The sequence below is a fragment of the Dipodomys ordii genome, unplaced genomic scaffold (genome assembly GCF_000151885.1).
Source record: "Dipodomys ordii isolate 6190 unplaced genomic scaffold, Dord_2.0 Scaffold104, whole genome shotgun sequence".
In the NCBI taxonomy this organism is placed as follows: Eukaryota; Metazoa; Chordata; class Mammalia; order Rodentia; family Heteromyidae; genus Dipodomys; species Dipodomys ordii.
The window spans coordinates 814,644-837,041 of NW_012267320.1; the positions used below are offsets into that span (position 1 = coordinate 814,644).

Below are 22,398 nucleotides of genomic sequence, written 5' to 3' on the forward strand. Positions count from 1 at the left end.
GCCAGCCTTGAGCAAAAGACGCTCAGGGACAACACCCAGCCCTGAGATTCAGGCCCCAGGACTGGCAAAATTAAAAAAAAAAAAAAAAACCTAAAGAAAGAAAACATTAGTTTTGGAACTAACCTTAAAAGTTTCAAATGGAAAGTAGCTGTTTATTTCAAAAAGAGAATTTAGCAATTAATGACGTGACTTCAGTTATTTGTCTCTTGGACCAACTTAAGAAAACAACCCAGAAATTATGCTATAATGTGAAACACTGGCCAGCAATTTGTGTAAGGCTTTTTAAAAATCTCTCACACAGCTGGGACTGTCGCCCGTCACATACTTGGGTCTGAACAGAGTATCTGTTGCTTAGCTGCTGAGGGCTGCCCTCCTGTGGCAGCCAGGCTGAGGAAATCTAGCCCAGTGACACCAAACCTGGGCCATCTTCTGTACCTCCCTCTTTCCCCTATTCGAGCACCTTCCTAGTATAAAAAGGCCGGAGGTAAATGCTTGGAATTTTGTGATTCATCAGAGAACTGTGAATTATGCTAGTATGATCCGATGAGTGAGTGTGCCTAAGTGAGCTCCAGGTTAAGCTTGGACAGACTCAAGAGCTTAGCACTACAAATAGACCATGCGTTTAAATAATAAACTAAATGGTCAATCTTACTATGACACGGGAACAAGTTTTATGGTTTCCTTTTTTTTTGGGGGGGGGTGTTGGTCATGGGGCTTGAACTCTGGGCCTGGGCGCTAGCCCTCTGCTCTTCAGCTCAAAGCAAGCATTAGCTCCACTTCCAGTTTTCTAAGTGATTTACTGGAGGTCAGAGTCTCAAGGAGGGCTGGGAAGGTGGCTCAGTGGTAGAGTGCTTGCCTTTCATGCATGAGGCCCTGGGTTCGATTCCTCAGAACCATATAAGCAGAAAAAAGCCAGAAGTGGCACTGTGGCTCAAGTGGTAGAGTACTTAACCTTGAACTGAAGAGCTGAAGGACAGCACCCAGACTCAGAGTTCAGACCCCACGACTGACGGAAAAAAAAAAGGTCTCTTGGACTTTCCTGCCAGGGCTGGCTTTGAACCGCGATCCTTAGATCTCTGCCTCCTGAGTAGTTAGGATTACAGGCATGAGACACCAATGTCCAGCTTAGTTTCTTCTATTTTTATTCCTAATTTAGCAAAAGGATCACATTAATTTATATACTCAAGATCACCAAAAGAGACTGTAGAGAGGTGACGCTTCCATGCTATTACATTTAAACCTCATCACATTTCAGTGAGATATATTTGTGAATATGCCCAAAACTGATCAAAGTATTTATTTATGAATGACAAATGTAGACTCATTAACAACAGAGCCTATTTGATTTAGAGCTAAGTACTACATAAAACATAGTCTATTTGGTATATACTATACGTCGACTTAAGTTTTTTTTTTTTTTCTGCAGTCCTATTTGTCAACATACAAAGCTGACAGAATCTAAATGTGTTACAGTAAGTCAAATAAATTACCGTATATTCATACAACAAAATAACCAATAAAAGATTATAAAGAAGAGGCACTGTGGCTCAAGTGGTAGAGCGCTAGCCTTGAGCTGAAGAGCTGAGGGACAGCACTCAGACCGAGTTCCAGCCCCTTCCCCCCAAAAAAAAGACATTATAAATTTAAGTTAACTGATAACTGAGTTTGTTAAAACTCCTTAAATTGTTATTCTACTTTAAAATTTTTAAATTATTTAAATCATTAAATTGTCCAAGTTATTTAATTATATGAATTGAACCCCAGGCCTCATGCATGCAAGGCAAGCACTCTACCTCTGAGCCACCCTCCCAGCCCTAATACTTATTTTTTTTTCAGGTTTGAAATTTTTTATTGTTATTACATAGGTGCCTAATAATTATAATTGGCTAAAACTATAGGTTTTTATTAAAATGGTAGCAGGTAACACCAAATTCTAACAATACTTCATTAGCTACCTATTGGGTTTATAAGTTATTCTACATTATTAATATTAGGACAGCTTAATTGTTAAATGATAATGTACTATTTTACTATACAGACACACTATAATTTAGTCTGCTACTGATAGACATTTAAATTGCATTTTTTTGCTGGAATAAATATAGGCAAAACATGGGGTTGGGAAGGTGTCTCAGTGGTAGAGCGCTTGCCTTGCATGCCTGAGGCCCTGGGTTCGATTCCTCAGCACCACATAAGAAAAAAGAAAAAAGCCGGAAGTGGTGCTGTGGCTCAAGTGGTAAAGCGCTAGCCTTGAGCTGAAGAGCTGAGGGACAGCACCCAGGCCCAGAGTTCAAGCCCCATGATTGGACCAAAAATATATATATAGGCAAAACAAATATATAAATATTCTTCCTTACTGGTCTCTACACACATCTGAATACAGATAGATTCCGTGATGTCTTCCTAGAAATCTTTATTTACCATCCTCAATAGTATTCAATTAACTTTTTTTTAAATCTCATATTGGATTATTTTTCTTTTATTTTCCTCTATAAATTATTCTTCCTCTTTTCAGTCTTATGTCTTTATCATGCCTTTTTTTGTCCGTTAATGTCTTTCTTTTTATATTTTTTTCTTGGTCATGAGACTTGAACTCTGGGCCCGGGTGCTGTCCCTCATGTCTTCAGCTCAAGGCAAGTGCTCTGCCACTTGAGCCACAATGCCACTTCTGGTTTTCTGGTAGTTCATTGGAGATAAGTCTCACAGACTTTTCTGCTTGGGCTGGCTTTGAACTATGCAATCCTCAGCTCCCAGCCTCCTGAGTGGATTAGATTACAGGCGTGAGCCACTGGTGCTCCACTAGTTAATGTCTTTAGGTTAATAATAAATAGTAGTAATATGTCACCTTAAGAAGATGGTAGCTTTGCCAGGCGCCGGTGGCTCATGTCTATAATCCTAGCTACTCAGGAGGCTGAGATTTGAGGATCGAGGTTCAAAGCCAGCCTGGGGAAGAAACTCTGTGAGACTCTTATCTCTAATAAACCACTAGAAAACTGGAAGTGGTGCTGTGGCTAACGTGGTATAGTGCTACCTTGAGCTGAAGAGCTCAGGGACAGGGCACAGGCCCAGAGTTCGAGCCCCATGTCCAACAAAAGTAATATTTACCAATTCCCATTTGATCACCAGTTTTAGTTTAAAAGGGGATTTGAATTTTATCCAATACTCTTCCAGCAATTTCATAGTTATGTAATCTTTTCTTTTTTTTTTTTTTTGTCGGTTGTGGGTCTTGAACTCTGGGCCTGGGTGCTGTCCCTCAGCTCTTCAGCTCAAGGCGAGTGCTCTACCACTTGAGCCACAGCGCCACTTCTGGTTTTCTGGTGGTTTATTGGAGATAGGAGTCTCAGGGTCTCTCCTGCCTGGGCTGGCTTTGAACCATGATCCTCAGATCTCAGCCTCCTGAGTAGCTAGGATTACAGGCGTGAGCCACCAGCGCCCGGCCTAAGTAATTCTTAAAGTGAAGATCTTTCAATTCCATTTATGTGAATAAGTTATTTATTTATTTACCAGTCCTGGGGCTTGAACTGGTGGACAGTTCTGGACACTGTCCCTGAGCTTGTTTTCAAGGCCAGCACTCTACCATTTGAGCCACAGCGCCACTTCTGGCTTTTTCTGTGTATATGGCACTGAGGAATTGAACCCAGGCTTCATGCATGCGAGGCAAACACTCCACCACTGAGCCACCTTCCCAGCCCGAATAAGTTTAATTATAAACACATTTTTATTATACCAGTTAAAACACTAAAACCATTATACTTGAAATAAAGTATAAATGTGTGAGAACTCAATTTTCCTTTGCCCTTTTCCTCACAAGAGTGAAAACCAAGAAACTTTTTGTTATATTCTAAAGCTATATCCTGCTAATTTTTTGTGTTGTTGCTGCTGTTCTGGTAACTTTGAATGTAATTATCTGGCTTCATAATAGTTTTATCATTCCCAATTAAATCTGTAGTTTAATACTCTTTTAGTTTAATACTTTTCTCGGTACTGTGGTTCGAACTCACTGTTAGGTAGGTGCTCTACCACTCGAGCTATGCCCCAACCCTGGTTTAATATAATTTTGACTTACCTGTTGTGCCTCATAAGGACCATATGGATCGGTATTGACTGCTTGCTGTGTTACGTTGCAAGACACCTATAGAGAGCAAAAAAAATCCATTTTCTTCCATTTTTCTAGTAAATCTAGCTATAATAATATTTTAGTATATGCCCATCGTTTTTCTAAGAACATTTTTCTATTTTGATTGTTTCATGCTTCTTATACATATTTGGGTCATTGTTTTTATTTTTTCAAAGCTTCTTCAAAAACAGGAAATTCAATAGTCATTTAATGAATTCTCATCCTACAGAGGCAACTCTAAAGGAACTTTGGTTTATTTTCATGATTTGTTAAGATGGTAACATACAAATCACTTGTTTCTCTACATCTTATCTTTTTAAACTCTCATTCGTCTTGAGGTTTGGCAGAAGCTGAGCAGCCTAGACAAGATTATTCCTTCTTTGTTTGTATGTGTTTATGCAAGTTTGCAAGATGTACATATATATTTTGGTGCTGGGAAAAGAGCTGTGGGTCTTTACATGCTAGGTAAGTATTCTACCACTGAGATACATATCCAACTGCTTCCTTTATTCACTCTTGGTAGAGCTGCCAGCCTATGCAGACACTCTAGGCTCGGAGACTGCTTTTGTTGACCCTGCTGTTAACTTTGGGTAAGCTGGTGAGAGGAAAGCTTCACTGGTGGGACATGCATTTCCTTACAGATGTAGACACTTCTTTCTATCCCCCTGCCTTTACTAACTGTGAAGGTGATGTTTTTGTTCCACCTGACTATTTTACCTTATTTCTCATTTTGGTCAGGGAAGGATTATTGATTAGATCCAAGCTTCCTTCAGACAAAATTATTTATCGTGCCCCACAAAAGATTTAATATTTTAAAAATATTTTTAGGCTAGGCACCAATGGCTCTTGCCTATATATCTCGCTACTTAGGAGACTGAGATATAAGGATCAGGATTCAAAGCCAGCCCATGCAAGAAAGTCTGTGATATTCTTATCTCCAATTAAGCACCAAAAAAGCCCAAAGCGGAACTGGCTGAAGTGACGGAGAGCTAAGAGTGCTAACCTGCAGCACAAGCTCAAGGACAGCACCCAAGCTGAGTTTAACCCCTAGGACCAGAAAACAACAAACCAAAACAACAAAAAAAGGTCAATTTAACTGTAGCATTATTATCTTTTCTATTTCAGTCTTACCTGTATGGCAACCTCCTGGGTACATGGGACATCTGTCACTGCACTGGTACTTTCTGGGTTGACTTTGTATATGCTGTTCCCACAGTGGTCATCAGCTCCATCAGTCTTGCTCAGGGGTGTATCGGCTTTGCCTGGGTTACACTGTGATCTCTCAGATATTCTCAAAGACTCCCCAAGAACATGTGTTTCAGAGGCAATCTGGCTGCCAGAAACATTCTCATCATTCAAATTATGACTGTCAAAATATGCAGCAGCGTTTGTATCTGCTCTGTCACTGGCTACAAAGGACGGCACCACTGGTATTGATCTCTGCAGTGGATATTCAGAAGAGATGCTGGCCAAAGGGGTGTACATGCTGGTATACTGGGGTAACGTTGGTAGTACGTTTATGTACGTTGTTGGAGGCTGGGTGATGTCAAATCTCTGAAAAGGAACGTACGTACAGTATCCTGTGACCAAGTGGGACTGAGTCCAATAGGTTGGTTTCACCTCCTCAGGAACTGGTTTGGGAGAATGTGAGGGAACTAGTGTGTGATTTGCATCTTCTGAGGCTGGAGTGGGAGAATCAGAAGAGACCTCAATGGGTTTGCTCTCCTCAGAAACTGGACTGGAAGAGCTATCAGATTCCAGCTGGGGCTTCACATCCTCAGGAGCTGGTACTGAAGACACGTCAGGCACAGGTTGGGACTTCACATCTGGTTTAAATTCCCTAGCTGCAGGGTTCAGTGGCAGTTTAACACGTAAATAGTCCCCTGGCTTTGAAATCTCTTCTACTTTAGTTTTAATGTTTTTCTTCTTCCTTTTTTTCTTGAGCCGTAAAGCAACTTTTTTCAATGCAATACAGTTATCAATCACAACAAAACGAGGGCATCCAAGGAGAAAAGATTTTAAACCTCCTGCTTTTGCTAGTATCTGTCGAGTTTCTTCTGGGAAAAACTCATATTCTTCAGAGAACATTTTGTTACTCATATCCAAAGGACCATGTTCTTCCAACAACTGAGAAAAATAACTTGGGGAAAAAAAATCCATTCGTGTGAGTTATTATAAGAAAGTTCTTGCATATATTTGAAAAAATTTGTATTATCGCAAAACAAAACATGTTTTTCTACTTTTCATTGATCTTAAATCCTTTCAACAATAAACATAACAACAAACATAAGGTTAACTAAAACCAGTGATACACTGAACAAAATCTTCTCCATTCCTCTGAAAATAATCCTTTGTAACTCTTGAGGGAAAAGCCAAAGGAGATAAGAAATTATCAATTTCAAAAACATAATTCTGTAAATGATTTAAAAAGCAGTGAAAAACAAAAAAAATTATTTTTTGGGCGGGTGGAAGAGGAACCCAAGAATGTCAAATAAAAATAACAAGTGAAAAGAGGAAATCAAATAAAAAAGTCCTATTTATCTGCATACAGTAAATCCATTAAAAAATTTCAGATCAGGAATGTACACTCATTCAGAGAACTAAAATTAATCAAATCTGATCAATAAATCAATGCCGTTCAAGACTTGAATCTCCAATAAGGAAAATCGTTTTGTTTTGTATTTTTGTTGTTGTTGTTGTTGTATCTTGGGGCTTGAGCTCTGGGCCTAGGCGCTGTCCCTGTACTCTTCAGCTCAAGGTGAGTGCTCTACTACTTGAGATACAGTGCCACTTCTGGTTTTCTAGTGGTTTATTGGAGATAAAGAGTCTCACAGACTTTATTGTCTGGGCTGGCTTTAAACCGTGGTCCTCAGCTCTCAGCCTCCTGAGTAGCTAGAATTACAGGCAGAGTCTAATTTCTTAGTGACTCCAGTTCTGTGCATGTTTCTATGTGACTACATTGCTACACAGATTGACCTGCAGAATGCCAGTGCATGTTGGTCAGCATGGGGAAAGAACTTCAAAAGTTATTTGAAGTCTGCTATTCTAGGAGAGCCCTTTTGAAAATCACTGCTTTGTATATGCTCATGATTCTCATTTCAGAATGTCACTGTTATGTCTAACACACTGTATGTAATGCTACCAGTATTCACCTAGCTCTCCTGCTAGGCTGTATGTTCTACCTTTTCTGGAATCGACAATAGTGCTTATAAACTTACGTGGCTAACTAAAACAACTAAATGGGGATTTAGGAAAAACTATACAAAACAATTTGCTTCAACTATCTAAATCAGGGTGAGAAACTTTTTTTTCCTGCAAAGGACTATTTGGATATTTATAACACTATTTGTAGCCATACAATGTTATGAATACAGGCAGACAGGCCACAGGCATCTGAAAAATAGCATATGTTTCTGTCCTATCATGTATCAAATGACTTTGTGGATGGCCCAGATGTTCCCTAGTTCATAAAATGTTACAAGTAGAGGTGCTATGAGACATACATCAGGCTAATTCCCCATCTAAGCTGAGAAAGGTTAATTTGCAGCAGTTACCTTAGCATTCTTGACACCTTTGTCCAGTATTTTTCTACTTTAAACACCTAACATACAGAAGTTGTTTCAGTTTTCTTTAACACACTGGCCATTAAGGCCTTAATTCTTAATGCAAATAATTATGTTTTTAGATATACCTGTAACTTAATTTTATATTACTATATCATATAAATTCTATATGAAAACAATGAAATAGGTCTTTTTTAAGTCACAAACTTCTTTCCATACAGTAACAATAAATTCTGTTAAGAGAAAAAAATACCACTAAAAACATATAGTTTAACTTTGGTTTAGGAAGTTTTTTTTTTTTTTTTTTTTTGGGTCCGGTCATGGAGCCTGAACTCTGGGCCCGGGCGCTATCCCTCAGCTCTTCAGCTCAAGGCTAGCACTCTACCACTTGAGCCACAGCGCCACTTCCGGCTTTTTTCTTCTTGCTTATGTGGTGCTAAGGAATCGAACCCAGGACCTCAAGCATGCAAGGCAAGCACTCTACCACTGAGCCATCTTCCCAGCCCTGGTTGAGGAAGTTTGAAGAAAATTCCAGGATATTTTAAGAAATGTAAATATAATTTCTGTTTCTAAATTGTCATCAATATGATCTCTGGAAGTATTTCAATTCTGAGGAAAAAAACAACAACAACAGAATAGGAATGATGGAAGTAAGCAAATAGAAGAAATGACCATATGAGGATGGAGAACAGGACTCTGGGAGAATAGTTAACATCTACATTAATTTCTGTCTCATACTACTTCTCAATTACTTGAAGGCCTCGTGTACTATATTTATTAATACTAGCTCAAAATGGTAAGTCATTTCCTACATTTTCCTCAAGTTGTTCACTATACTGTTTCATTTACCTCACTCAAACTTGAATTGTTAAATTTCATAATTGCCTGTCAACCCTAAAAACCAACGTTACTTTAATTAGAAGGGAAAGTAACAGAAAATCAAGAAGAGGGGGTAACAATGTTTGACAAGAAACGTATTCATTGCCTTACTTATGTAACTGCAGCCCCTCTGTACAACACCTTTACAATAAAAAAAAAAAAAAAGACCAAGCCAGGTCAGAAAGCACTCACCACCAAAAAAGAAAAAAAAAATGAAACAGTAAACACAAATAAACATTTCAAAACGTTAAAAAAAATAGTATAGGGTCAGTATGGTGTTAATTCCAAGAATTTGGGAGGCAGAGACCGAGAGGACTGAAGTTTGAGGCCAACCTGTGCAAAAAACTAAGATCTAATCTGGACAAGAAAAGCTGGCCATGGTAACACACAGCTACAATCTAACTATTCTGGAGGTATATGGAGGATGATCACAGTCCAAGGTCAACCAAGACCTTATCCAAAAAATAAAACAACAACAAATTCCAAACTAAAGTAAAAAAGACTGTGACTGTGTCTCAGGTGGTAGAGTGCCCCTGAGGCCCTGAATACTTGATACTGCCAAAAACAAGGCAGGGGTAGGGGGTTCTGTATTTATACATTATCATCACCGAGCAATTATCATCCAAGTTAAAGTATTAACAGCATTCTGGGATCCTGTCTCCAATGAAAGGGTCAGAATTCATCAAGCTACACAATTTGTCATTCGAGTTTTGAGATGACAAACAAATCTATTCAAATAAAAAAATGAGATCAAATCATCACAGGATTTGTTGAATAAATATCTTTAAAAATTCTTTCTAGCTGGGCTTTCACTAGTGGCTCATGCCTGTAATACTAGCTACTCAGGAGGCTGAGAACTGAGGATCCAGGTTCAAAGCCAGCCTGGGCAGGAAACTCCATGAGACTCCAATTAACCACCAGAAAACCAGAAGTGGTGCTGTGGTTCAAGTGTTAGAGCTCTAGCCTTGAGCTGAAGAGCTGAGGGACAGTGTCCAGGCCCAGAGTTCAGGTCCCACGACTGACAAAACAAACAAACAAACAAACAAAAGTACTGTTTCCACTAAAAGACCAAAGGAGGATAATCATAGGAGAGGATCACAAAGTCTCAATAGCTATATACACATGATTGAATAAAATGATGTTTATCAAAATAAACCATATCAGCCTTGGCATAAAATAGCACTGTTAGGAAAGGAATCTACTTACTCATAGAGGGTTGAACATTTTTGTTTTGGGTTAATATCCCATAGCTTCTTATTTCGGACAACATATTCACTACTGTGCTGGTCATAGAGAGCTTCAAATTCTTCTACATCTTGCCGAAGATGGTCAGGCACTGCAAATGGGCCTGCTGCATCTGAATTACGCCTGCTGATTAAAAAACCATTTTGAGAACAGTAAACTTTTGTCTAAGATTATTTCACTGAAGTGAGGCCTCTATGGTATGGGGCACTCAAATAACAGGCAGAAGAATATGTAATTGAAATAAAACACTTAATATTACACTAGGACAATCTTATCTGTGATTTATATGTAGTTCTAACCAAACATCACAAATGAAATAAAAATTTTAAAACCACCAAGAACTTTCAAAAACAAAATTTTAAATTACTGTCAATATATTACACAGCTGATGTGGAGAAGCTCAGTCAGTCCTGATTTATCACTGTATATAGCATTATGTGTTTCCTTGTCCTGAATTGGGAAATTCTGCCTCCTCCAAAACTAATGGTACCCAAAATGCAAGGTTAAATTTATGGTAATTCTTTCTAACCAAAGCTACACATAATGTTCTTAAGTGATAAAACAAAACTTTTCCATTAGTTGAAAGGTGGCAGGTCTTTGGCAAATTGACAGTGCATGGGAAAACGAATCAAGATTCAGGCTTCTGCAGTACAGTACTGAACTCCATGCTTCTGAAGCATGAGCAGCTCCTCCTCAAAGGTGCCTCCTTGGAACCAAATGAAGTGTGTGCACATTGATAATGTGTACTTCTGGTGACTGCAGTTTAAAATTCTATTTTTAATCAAGTTTTATAAAAACGTAAATGTTTCACTTTTCTTAAGCAATGTTGTTAGCACATAAACACTTCACAAATGCTTTCAGGAAAGAAGCATACATCTGTCACTAAGCAATGCTCTAAAACTAGGTAGATATAGGGAAAACATCTTCCCTGCTTGTTTTGAGATTTCTCTTGGCTCCCAAGAAGAGGGATTTCCTTATTGACACACACGTAACCACATTGGCAGGAATGCTTTGTGGTATGGGAAAACTCAAAATCCATTTCTATGTCCTCCTCTTCCTCTCCCATACTAGCAATGACATAACTCCCTAAAAACCAGAGACCTGTTTAGACTTGATTCTCACTCATAAAACCACCATGGAGATAGAATTCCCACAAAAGTACTGGTCCCTCTCTAGAGATTGTGGATCTTCTGATTACTTATTTTGATATTTCCATCTTGGAACTTCCCAGCCTCCAAAATTATGAAAACAACTGCCTGTTATAAGCCACTCAGTTCATGGTATTAAAAAAAAGACCCCCCCCAAAAAAAAGCCCACTTTAAAGTTTTTGATCAGTAAAAGACCATGGTAAAGAGGTTACTCCTCTTCCCTAGTTTTACTTCTTATGACTATTTCTTTAACACTTAACCAGGGCTGGGAAGGTGGCTCAGTGGTAGAGCGCTTGCCTTGCATGCTTGAGGCCCTGGGATCGATTCCTCAGCACCACATAAGAAAAAAGAAAAAGCCGGAAGTGGCGCTGTGGCTCAAGTGGTAGAGTGCTAGCCTTGAGCTGAAGAGCTGAGGGACAGCGCCCAGGCCCAGAGTTCAGGCCCCACGACCGGACCCCCCAAAAAAATAAATAAATAAAAATAAAAAAAATCATCTAAACACTTAACCAGATGGCAGTGAATATAATTGATACATAAGACTAACCCATAACATTATAGCTTGACAATATACCTTTTAGTGTTTTATTATAGCAAACAAAAGCAATTATTAATATGACATTCCTTCATTGAACAATTGGAAAAATATTTCCTTCCTTTTTTTTGGTCAGTACCAGGGTTTGAATTGAGGGCCTTGTGCTTCCTCAGCTTGCTTGCTTGGCTAGTGTTCTACCACTTGAGCCATGTCTGCAGTCTCTCTTTTTTCTCACTATTTTTGGAGATGGGAGTGTCAAGGTCTTGGGTTGGCTTTGAACTCCAACCATGCTGAACCTAGCCTCCTTCTGTAGCTAGGATAATAGGCATAAGCCAATGGCACTAACTTAAAATACATTTTCTAAGGACTGGGGCCAGGGCTCAAGTGGTACAGTGCCTGCCAGTAAGTGAGGAACCCGAGTTCTAACCTTTAGAAAGAGAAGTTAGGGAAAAGAAAGCATAAGTTTTTATAGCACATTAGATTAACATGACTTAGTAAGTGAAAATATCTGAATTAGAAGCAGCAAAAACTTAAAAAGTTTACTTACTTATGGTCTTCCCCTGAAGTGTTGGAGTCATTATTTGGTGTTACTGAGGCTGTTCCAGATCCCACTAACATTGGCTAGTTTAAAAAATAGAAAAATGACAATGATATTCAACCTTGAAATTTTATAAAAGAAAAAAATTATGCATGAAGCTTTAGACAAGCATGCATGAGCCACCAATATTAAAGCCCTTCCAAATTTTCTTGTACATAGGAATGTAGCCAGAAGTAAGTTCAAATTAACATTTAGGATAGTTTACAAAGCTCCAAAATTTTGAAATGCCATTTAGTTTGAACTCCCTTGTAAAGACATATAGTCAAAACCATCCAGTCTGCTTTCACCCTCTTCTACCACTAGCCCACAATCATTCCTTCTTGCTGCTGTCTCCTCCAAAAATACACGCAATACTAACTAGAGCCACTGAGAACTCACAAGACCTAAAACAATGCCTTACTTATCTCAAGGGCTTGAAGGGAAGAGTGGATAAGGGATTCTATCAACTTTAAGATTGGCCAGATGACTACAATTAATTATTTTTTAGTATTTTAGGTAAGAAGTATTTGAACAGAAATGATTCTAATGAAAGCTTCTGGATACTGGAAACTAATATTTTGTTTTCTTAGATTTCCATAAAATTAGTAATAATAGAGAATTATTAAACATTTACTACCTAATAGGTATAATTTTGCCAGTTTATGAAAAACAAACATCACTATTATTCTAGTTAAACCAATACACACCAGGGCACAAAGAAGTCAAACAACTTGCTTAATGTCACAGATAATAACGGTAGAGCACCAAACTATGTGTCCAGGCCTGCTGACCCCAAAGCTGGCGGGGCTACTGTGCCCTGCTGCCACTCATATGGAGTCCTATGACAATACTGAGCTTGGAAATCTAGAAAGTATAAAAGTATCTTTTATTTTTTTTTTTGGGTCCGGTTGTGGGGCTTGAACTCTGGGCCTGGGCTGTCCCTCAGCTCTTCAGCTCAAGGCTAGCGCTCTACCACTTGAGCCACAGTGCCACTTCCGGCTTTTTTCTTTTTGCTTATGTGGTGCTGAGGAATCGAACTCAGGACCTCAGGCATGCAAGGCAAGCGCTCTACCACTGAGCCACCTTCCCAGCCCCTAAAAGTATCTTTTAAGAGTTATTTATGTGCAATATAAATCTTAAAGTTTCTTGAAATATAGACTGCCAAATAGCTTTTAAGTTTGAAAATTAGAAAATTTATGTATCAATGGAGTATTTTTGAGAACTCAGAAAAGAATGAACATGGAGAATATTCCATACCTTTGAATCTTTCGGTTTCTTTTTCTTGCCTTTATTTTTAACCTTGGTAAAACCGAACTAAAAAATGGAGGAAGAAAAAAAAAATCAATGAACATTCAAATAGAAGCATTATAAAGCTGAACAGAAACCATATTTACTTTCATAAAACTAGTCATAAGTTAAACTTGTTATAATTTAAATATACATAGTTTAATTTGTAAAAATAATTCAATAATATACTAGCACAAGTGGCATGACATAATAGAAAAGAGAAAAAAGTTTAACGATACCAATGTTGAAACTAAAGCTAAATTGCTCCAATCTTTAAAACTTATTTTCAACAAGGATTTATGTTACTTCCAGTCATTAATCAGACCTTTTGCTATTAGGAACTGAACTCAGCACTGTGCTCGCTAGATTTGTTTGCTCACTGTTGTGCTCCTCCACTTGAGCCATGCTTACAGTCTGGCTGTTTGCCAGAGACACAGATGGAATCTCAAAGACTTATTAAGCCACGTTCTTGCTGATCTCTGCCTCCTTGGTAATTAGGATTATAGGCTTGTGTCATTATGGATCTAGCAGAGTTTCTTTGTTCTCCTTCTGGAGCAAAATATTACATTTTTCTTTTTTCTTTTTTTGGGTCTGGTCGTGGGGCCTGAACTCTGGGCCTGGGCGCTGTCCCTCAGCTCTTCAGCTCAAGGCTAGTGCTCCACCACTTGAGCCACAGAGCCACTTCCGGCTTTTTTCTTTTTTCTTATGTGGTGCTGAGGAATCGAACCCAGGGCCTCAGGCATGCAAGGCAAGCGCTCTACCACTGAGCCACCATGCCAGCCCTATTACATTTTTCTTGCCCCAAGAATTCTTCCTTTTTTCTTTCTAGTATTAACATGTATTAGTTATAAAACATTATGAAGACTAAATCCTCAGAGTGCACTGATTCGTGCTTCAACTCTAAGAGGAAGAGATTGGCAGTAACGATCTAATGAACTAGTTACCCAGAGCCCTCCTTATTTGGTTCTGAAATGCAACCTGGCCATGTAAATAAACACTGGCCTGGCTCCTCCTTGCTTTCTTTGACAAACACAAATTAGAATCTAAGATTTAAGTTAGTCAAGTAGCTTACCGGTGCCTCACCACTGTCTTGTTTCCTTAATACAGTACAGCGGCTGTCTGTGGGAAGAAAAGAAGTTCTGTAAGGACACACTATTTACAAATCCATACTATAGACTATAACCTACCCTTAAAGTACAATGAGGCCAACAAGCGAGACTACATTCTATTCCTTAATTGGCTGTGACACAATTTTAGTGAAAAACTAAGGGCAAAACAATTGGTTAAATGGGAAGCCAACTACACAGAGCCATACAACTTCAACCTAGTCGGCATATGAGTGTGCCTTCTGAGTGCCATGAACATTGGAGGTGGGAATATAGAGACAAACAAGACAGTCCTTGGTATCAAAATACTCATGTTCTTCTGGAAGAAGATACCTGTAACCCATATTAGAAGCATAACAATGAAATAACAGGGAGTAAAGTATTCAGGAAAGCAGCCAAGAAGCAGAGGGACACTAGGGCCACAATATGAGCAGCGAGGAAAGCACAAGGTAGGGGGTGGGGTCAGAGAACTGATGGGAGAGAGACAGTGAGCCCAGACAGATATGAATGTATTATGTAGGCAAAACTAGGCAAATGTTTCCTGAAAAGAATAATTAAGAGCTCAGGCCTGTTCTAAAAGAGTTCTAGCAGCAATACAAAAGGAAGATTAGATCAAAGTTAGTTTGAAGGCTGCTGCAAGCCTAATAATGGGAAAATAACTAAAGTCCTGCCTAGGGAAGTGGGATGGACAAGAAAGGATAGATCAAAGAAAAGCCTTATTTAAATTGGTGACAAAGTAGTTAAGAACAGGGAAAAGAACAAGAATCTAGACTAATCTCAGGGTTGCCTGCTTAGGAAATAGATATACATTGTTAATTAAGATAATTTACTATGCCTGTAATCCCAGCTACTTGGGAGACAGAGTTCAGAAGGATTGTAGTCCAAAGCCAGCCACGCAAAAAGATTAGCAAGATCCTTTCTCAATCAAAAAGCTAAGTGTGCTTATATATGCCTGTGAATATGTGTATGCAGGAGGCTGTAGGTAGGAGGACCAAGGTCTGAGGAAGGCCCTGAAAGCACTGACAACAAAAACAACAACAAAAATCGGAACCTTTACCTGAAAAGTAACCAACATGCCAAAAAAAAAAGAGAAAGACTGGAAATGTGGTTCAGTAGTAGCTACTTTTAGCAAGCACAAGGTCCTAAGTTCAAATCAAATATAAATATATGTATATATATGTATATGTATATATATTTTTATATACTATACATAACACATTGTATTTCATATAATATAAAATATACTCTATGCATAGTATTATGTAAAATACTTTAAATGAAAGTGATAAGGGGCTGGGAAGGTGGCTCAGTGGTAGAGTGCTTGCCTTGCATGCATGAGGCCCTGGGTTCGATTCCTCAGCACCATAAAAGCAGAAAAAGCCGGAAGTGGTGCTGTGGCTCAAGTGGTAGAGCGCAAGCCTTGAGTTGAAGAGCTGAGGGACAGCGCCCAGGCCCAGAGTATCAGGTCCCACGACCAGCCAAAAAAAAAAAAAAAGTGATAAAACTGTAACGATCTCAGGTGGAAAACAGTGTTATCAGACTTGAAAGCCTGTTGAGATGACCAATAATTTGTAGGTTGCTTCTGGCTGCATGCCTAGAAGCAGACAGACAGCAATAGCTAGAAGTACTGAGTATTTCTGGCACAGAGCCTAAGAAGTAGAGAGAATGAAGAATGCCTACTGAGAGGACTGGAGGATATGCTCTTGTTAGTTGTCTTCCTGTTCCTGTATGACCCAGACAAGCATCAGGTTTTTTAAGCTCAGTCCCAGGACAGCATTTCTTACAACCAGCAATAAACTAAGAGCAATAAACTGAGGCTATCAAATAGCGTGTCTTCTCATCAGGAAACAGTGCCTTGAAAGGTTAAAGCTGTCTGTATGTAAGTGAGCACTTTACAAAGAATCTAAATAAAAGTAAACTATTCCTTACACTGTATTTGAGCTTTAGATTTTTATTTTTTTAAATATATTTTTATTGTGAAAATACTGTACAGAGGGGTTACAATTACATGGGTAAGATAATGAGCACGTTTCTTATCAAGCATTGTAGCCTCCTGCTTTGTTTCCCCTTCCCGTCCCTTCATATCCTCCCCACCCGTCTCCCCCCCACCCCCCACCAAAGTTGTAAAGTTCGTTTTTCGACATAACAACTTGTACATCTCATTGCTGCAATGGGTCCTCCTGTATCCCTGTTTTAACAATTTGTTTTTTCCCTTCCCTTCCACATATAACAACATCATATATAGTGAAAGCAGGGGTTGTGCCATGGGGGAGGGACATTCAAGGCAACAAAGACATAATCTTATATGTATTTGAGCTTTATAATGTGACACTGTTGTTTTAAGGCCTGACCTGTGACATATACCATTTGAAACTCCTAACAATGGAATGCTCACAAATATATAAAATAATGTAATACTCACATAACAATATACAAATGCTAAAAAAAGGTGAGAGAAGAAACCATCCAGGACAAATAGGATCAGAGATAAGAAATTAAAAAATAAGAATATTAGAATTTTGAAGTAGAAAAGGATCACATGGACTGTGAGCTCCAAATCATTTCATTTAATGATGAGGAAATAAGTCCAAGAGAAGCTATGGAACTGATTTCCAGCTGGCCTTGTTCTGCCAGGTTTGACTCCATGCCATTACTCAAACAGGCCTTGAATTTCCCTACTTCTCAAAGCCCCAACACTTACCTGTCCAATTTCACTTCTACCTTGAACTCCACCTGTTCCACAGCTTTCCTACTGTGAGGACCAAAGTGCAGAGTACTTCCTTTGAAGTCCTCAGTCCTTCCTTTCACCCTTCCTCCTCACAGAGTTACTATTGTCAATCATAAATCCAGTTGTATCAGTTTTCATTATTTCCCACAGTAAGTATGTTAGTAAGCTAAAAGTCTCTCACAGATTATTTTCTCCCAAAAATGTAACATATATAAATAAAAACTTGGTTCACAAACCCATTATATCGAAGAATTCATCTAAAGCACTGTGCAATGCTGGGAACTTGTCTCTGTGTTCTTCTAGCAGCCATATTAAACAACGTGCTTCTTTTAATGATGTTGGCTCACAGAAGTAATCGAGTTTCTTTCCTTCTATAGAGGCTAGTTTATGCCCGTATTTCTCATTCCAGAGAAAAGTCATGATGCTAAAATCAAGCTCCTTAAGAGATGTTCCATATCGAGAAAAAAACGGTCCTGTGGCATCTAGGCCTGCAATAAAAATAAAACCCAAATCACACGAAGAGAGAAATTACTTACTTTAGTAAAATCACATTGAGTTTCATATTACTCAACATGGTTCCATTTACAGTTTGTTTCTATTTTCAGTGAAAACATTTAAATATTTGAGAACAGACTTGGACAAGCTACTATACATTTTAGAAACACTATTCAACACTGACATACTAATCATAATTCTTTTTAAAATATTTATAATTAAGTAGCTGTACAAAGGGGTTACAATTACACTAAGTAATGTGAGTTCAATGCTTCTTAGTCAATGTTACCCCATTTTCCCCCTCTCATCCCTAATCTCAAGTTACATAGAATTGTTATGTATTAGTTGAATAAGGTGGACTAAAAACTTTTACATTGCAGTTTTATCCTTAGGAAATGATTATATTAAATATATTTCAAAATAAAAATAGCTTTTCATTAATTTATAATCATTTATAACTCCAACTAATAAGACTAACAAGATTTTAGCATGCTTTTCTGTATGTATTTTATACCAAGAAAGAAATAGTAACAATCTTATCTTGTAAGAGTAATTTGCTGAGACCAGAAACCCATGGAAATCAATGCTCTAAGCAAAGGCATTTAGCTTTCTAGACATAACAAGCTTGTTGCCTCTTGCTTTGTCTCTAACAATAAACTGCACAACTTCTTCCTTGGAATACCGGAATTCTACAGCCAAATGTCTCTTAAAACCAGATGCTGTTGGCTCATGCTTGTAATCCTAGCTGCTCATGAGGATGAGATCTGAGGATCACCGTTCAAAGCCAGCCCAGGCAGGAAAGTCCGTGAGACTCTTATCTCCAATTAATCACCAGAAAATCAGAAGTGGTGCTGTGGCTCAAGTGGTAGAGCGCTTGTCTTCAGCTGAAGAGCTGATGGACAGCACCCAGGCCCAGAGTTCAAGCCTCAAGACCAACCAAAAAAACAACACAAAAAAAAATAAGACAAACACAAAAACAGGCAGGGCTGGGTGTAAATGGCTGACACCTCTAATACCAGATACTCATGAGGTAGAGATCAGAAAGATTGAAGTTCAAGGCTAACCTGGGCAAAATTACCAAGACTTTATCTCTACCAGAAAGTAGAGTATATTGGAACACTTCCAGGTACAGGCAAGTTAGAGGTAAGATGACTGAAGTTCTGGACCAGCTCTGGGCAAAAATACAAGACCCTGACAGAAAAATAACACATAAAAAAGGACTGGATGTATAGCTCAAGTAGTACAGCAGAGGCCCAGCAAGTGCAAATTATCATGCAAAAAGTGAAAAATAAATAAAAGAATAATTACGTATCTATAGAATAATCTAAAAATTATGTGTGTGTATGGGAAAGCAGTATTACCTTGTGTGTTTGTGTATACTGGGGCTTGACTCAGGACCTGGACACTGTGCCTTAGCTTTTTCATTAAGGCTCTCATTCTACTATGTGAGTTACAGCTCTACTTCTGCTTTTGGGTGGTTAACTGAAGAGTCCCATGGCCTTTCCTCCCTAAGCTGGCTTGAACTGTAATCCTCTGATCTCAACCTCTTAAGTAGCAAGGATTATAGAGTAGCATTTATTATTAATACAAATGTGTAGTTGTCATTTAAAAAGTCATACATGGTTAAACAGGAATATGAAAAAGTATTCAGAGTCTCTCCTTTCTAAATTACATCTCTTTGGAGTATAAGAGGACTTACCAAAACTATTAAGCTTCTGGAGCCAGGTTGCTAATTTGGGCTCCACTTCTTTAAGCTCACTCAAAACATGCAGAAATATTCTTGTTTTTACTCTATTTTTTTCTTGAATCAAGTGACGAATTACATAGTCTACTGCTTCATTGAGAAAATTTCTGCTAGAAAAACATGTTGTATAGTCTTCTGTGCTCAGAACTTTCCATGAAAGCAATTCTTTGAGAAGCTTGGAAGTATTCAATACACCAGATTTAATCTTGTCAGCATACTGCTTTATGCACTGAAGAATTCTGTCATCAAGGAACTGACAGTTCTGAACATTGTCCGTGGTTTCTAAGAACAAGAAACAAAGCAATTAAAAGAAATACAGAACGGGCAAAAATTCCAACCTATAAACAATGTAATGTTACATAATAAATCATGGCAGATGAGTTCTTTCTTTAAATTAGGAATATATTGGAGCTGGGAAGGTAGCTCAGTGGTACAGCGCTTGCCTTGCATGCCTGAGGCCCTGGGTTCGATTCCTCAGCACCACATAAGGAAAAAGAAAAAAGCTGGAAGTGGCGCTGTGGCTCAAGTGGTAGAGTGCTAGCCTTGAGCTGAAGAGCTGAGGGACAGCGCCCAGGCCCAGAGTTCAGGCCACATGACCAGACCCCTCCCCCCCAAAAAAATTAGGAATATATTTACCAATACCTCTTAAAAAAAAACCACCCACGGAAGTTCACATTTAACACCAATAAAATGTGAGTACCTTCTGCCCTTCATTTGCTATAATTCAAGAAGTAATATCTGAAACCCATTCCCTTGACACCCCTCAGTCTCAATACATATTTAGTCCTTTGAAGGCAAAGTTAGTAAGTCACTGAAAATGTTTTCAGTAGGAAATAAAATTGTGCTTGATTTATGAAACACTGTTGGAATGAAAAATAAAGGGGAAAAGACTTCATTCTGGGAGCCGACCCACAATAGTGGAAAATGGGGAAAACTCAAACTCAAACTGAAAACACACTGGCCAACTTGTACATGAGAACAGTGAAATTGCCTATAAAAACTGCTGTGCTAAATCAGGGAATAACGAGATAAACAAGCCAGAAAGCTGGGTCATATAAACTCTATGTGCTGCCTCTGTATTTGAACACAATATTACTTCAGATAATGAGTAGCTAACAGTTCAACATGTTGGAAGTTAAATCCAGATAGTAGAAGGAATGATACTGTCAAATAATATGGAAGTCAGAAAATTATGTCCATCTTCACTTTGAAGAAGTTAACAGATAATCCGCCTCGAGCTGGTAGTAGGACAGCATGTATATTATTGTATGCTGCTTATAAAACCAGTATTCGTTGTACCAACTTATGCTTTTTTTTTTTTTTTTGGTCGGTTGTGGGGCTTGATCTCTGGGCCTGAGCGCTGTCCTTGTGCTCTTCAGCTCAAGGCGAGCGCTCTACCACTTGAGCAACAGAGCCACTTCCAGCTTTCTAGTGGTTTATTGGAAATAAGAGTCTCACAGACTTTCCTGCCCGGGCTGGCTTTGAACCACGATCCTCAGATCTCAGCCTCCTGAGTAGCTAGGATTACAGGTGTAAGCCACCGGCACCTAGCTCTTATTTGCTTTCTTTAGAGTAATAAAATATAGTATTAAGATAACTGAAATCTGTATTTCAATTCAGTACTGATTAACAAGACAGCTTATAAGACAAATATTCATATCTGTACTTGTGAACAAGTATATACTATTCTTTTTCTTTCTTTGTGTGCCCGTCCTGGGGCTTGACTTCAAACCCTGGGCACTGTCCTTGAGCTTTTTTTGCTCAAGGCTAGCACTCTACCACTTGAACTATAGCCCCACTTCTGGCTTTTTCTGTTTATGTGGTACTGAGGAATTGAATCCAGGGCTTCATGAATGCTAAGCAAGCACTGTACTACTAAGCCACATTCCCAGCCCTATACTATTCTTATGCTTTGGACTTGCATACCTTTCTGCTCTTCATTTTTAGGTGGATTACTTTCTCTTAAGTCTTCTTCCAGTCTTTCTTGTGCTAATTTTTTTGCCTCTTGTTTTTGGATTTTTCTCTTCAATTTTTTGTCTTCTTTCAGTCTTAGTTTCTCTAGGCTGATAAATATTTACAATTAGTGGTAATTTATCTGACACAATAAAGTTTAACAAACTATTTTCCTCTGCTTATTGGAGAAACCATTCTCTAAACAACAGGTTAGACATTTTGCTTTTTAGTTAGAATCTGATATCTTCTGTTCAACATGGGGTACTTGTTTCATGAAAACAAAAATCTCAGTGATCAAGTAACTTATAATTAAGGATATAATATACAAATTGCACAGATGTTATTTCCATGTATAAAAATTACAACACCAGGTACATAGGAATAGAGCAAATTACTCTTCATAAAAAAACACTATTTTCTCAATATTGACCCCCAGAATACGGGGATTTGATTGATAGGAATATAGTGAACTCTTTCCAACAAATAATTCTGTACTTTTCTTTTGCTTAGTCACAACTGATATTCTTCCCTCAAAAGAAAATGCACTTTGTAGAATGAAAAACAAGAAACAGGACCAATTTTTTTTTTTTTTTTTTTGGGTCCAGTCGTGGAGCCTGAACTCTGGGCCTGGGTGCTGTCCCTCAGATCTTCAGCTCAAGGCTAGCACTCTACCACTTGAGCCACAGCACCACTTCTAGCTTTTTTTCTTTTTGCTTATATGGTGCTAGGGAATCGAACCCAGGCCCTCATGCATGCAAGGCAAGCGCTCTACCACTGAGCCGCCTTCCCAGCCCAAGACCAAATTTTTTTTTAAAGATTGGAATTATTTGAGCTGAACAAAAAGATACAGAGAGTGAATAATTTAGACAGTACCTTGAGTATATCAAGTTAAGAGATAGTCACTGGTTCAAGATATTTGTGAAAGAGAATTAAATAGAAAATAAGGTTTTTGTAATTACAGTTGAAACAACTGAGATAAATATGTAATTTTCCTCCAAGTGTCAAATTTATTATTCAAAACATG

General features: G+C 38.4%; 1 protein-coding gene across 1 annotated transcript in view; it reads right to left on the reverse strand.

Annotated features, from left to right (window-relative positions):
- Ttc3 (tetratricopeptide repeat domain 3) overlaps positions 1 to 22,398 on the reverse strand; it is a 106,465-nt gene that overhangs the window by 25,701 nt on the left and 58,366 nt on the right. The window contains exons 25-33 of the mRNA XM_013027424.1: positions 21,348 to 21,484; positions 19,377 to 19,703; positions 17,419 to 17,670; positions 14,421 to 14,467; positions 13,319 to 13,375; positions 12,032 to 12,105; positions 9,766 to 9,930; positions 5,249 to 6,257; positions 4,067 to 4,132 (exon numbers count right to left, since the gene is read on the reverse strand). Coding sequence (XP_012882878.1) covers positions 4,067 to 4,132; positions 5,249 to 6,257; positions 9,766 to 9,930; positions 12,032 to 12,105; positions 13,319 to 13,375; positions 14,421 to 14,467; positions 17,419 to 17,670; positions 19,377 to 19,703; positions 21,348 to 21,484 — 2,134 coding nt within the window. The remainder of the gene's footprint in view (positions 1 to 4,066; positions 4,133 to 5,248; positions 6,258 to 9,765; positions 9,931 to 12,031; positions 12,106 to 13,318; positions 13,376 to 14,420; positions 14,468 to 17,418; positions 17,671 to 19,376; positions 19,704 to 21,347; positions 21,485 to 22,398) is intronic.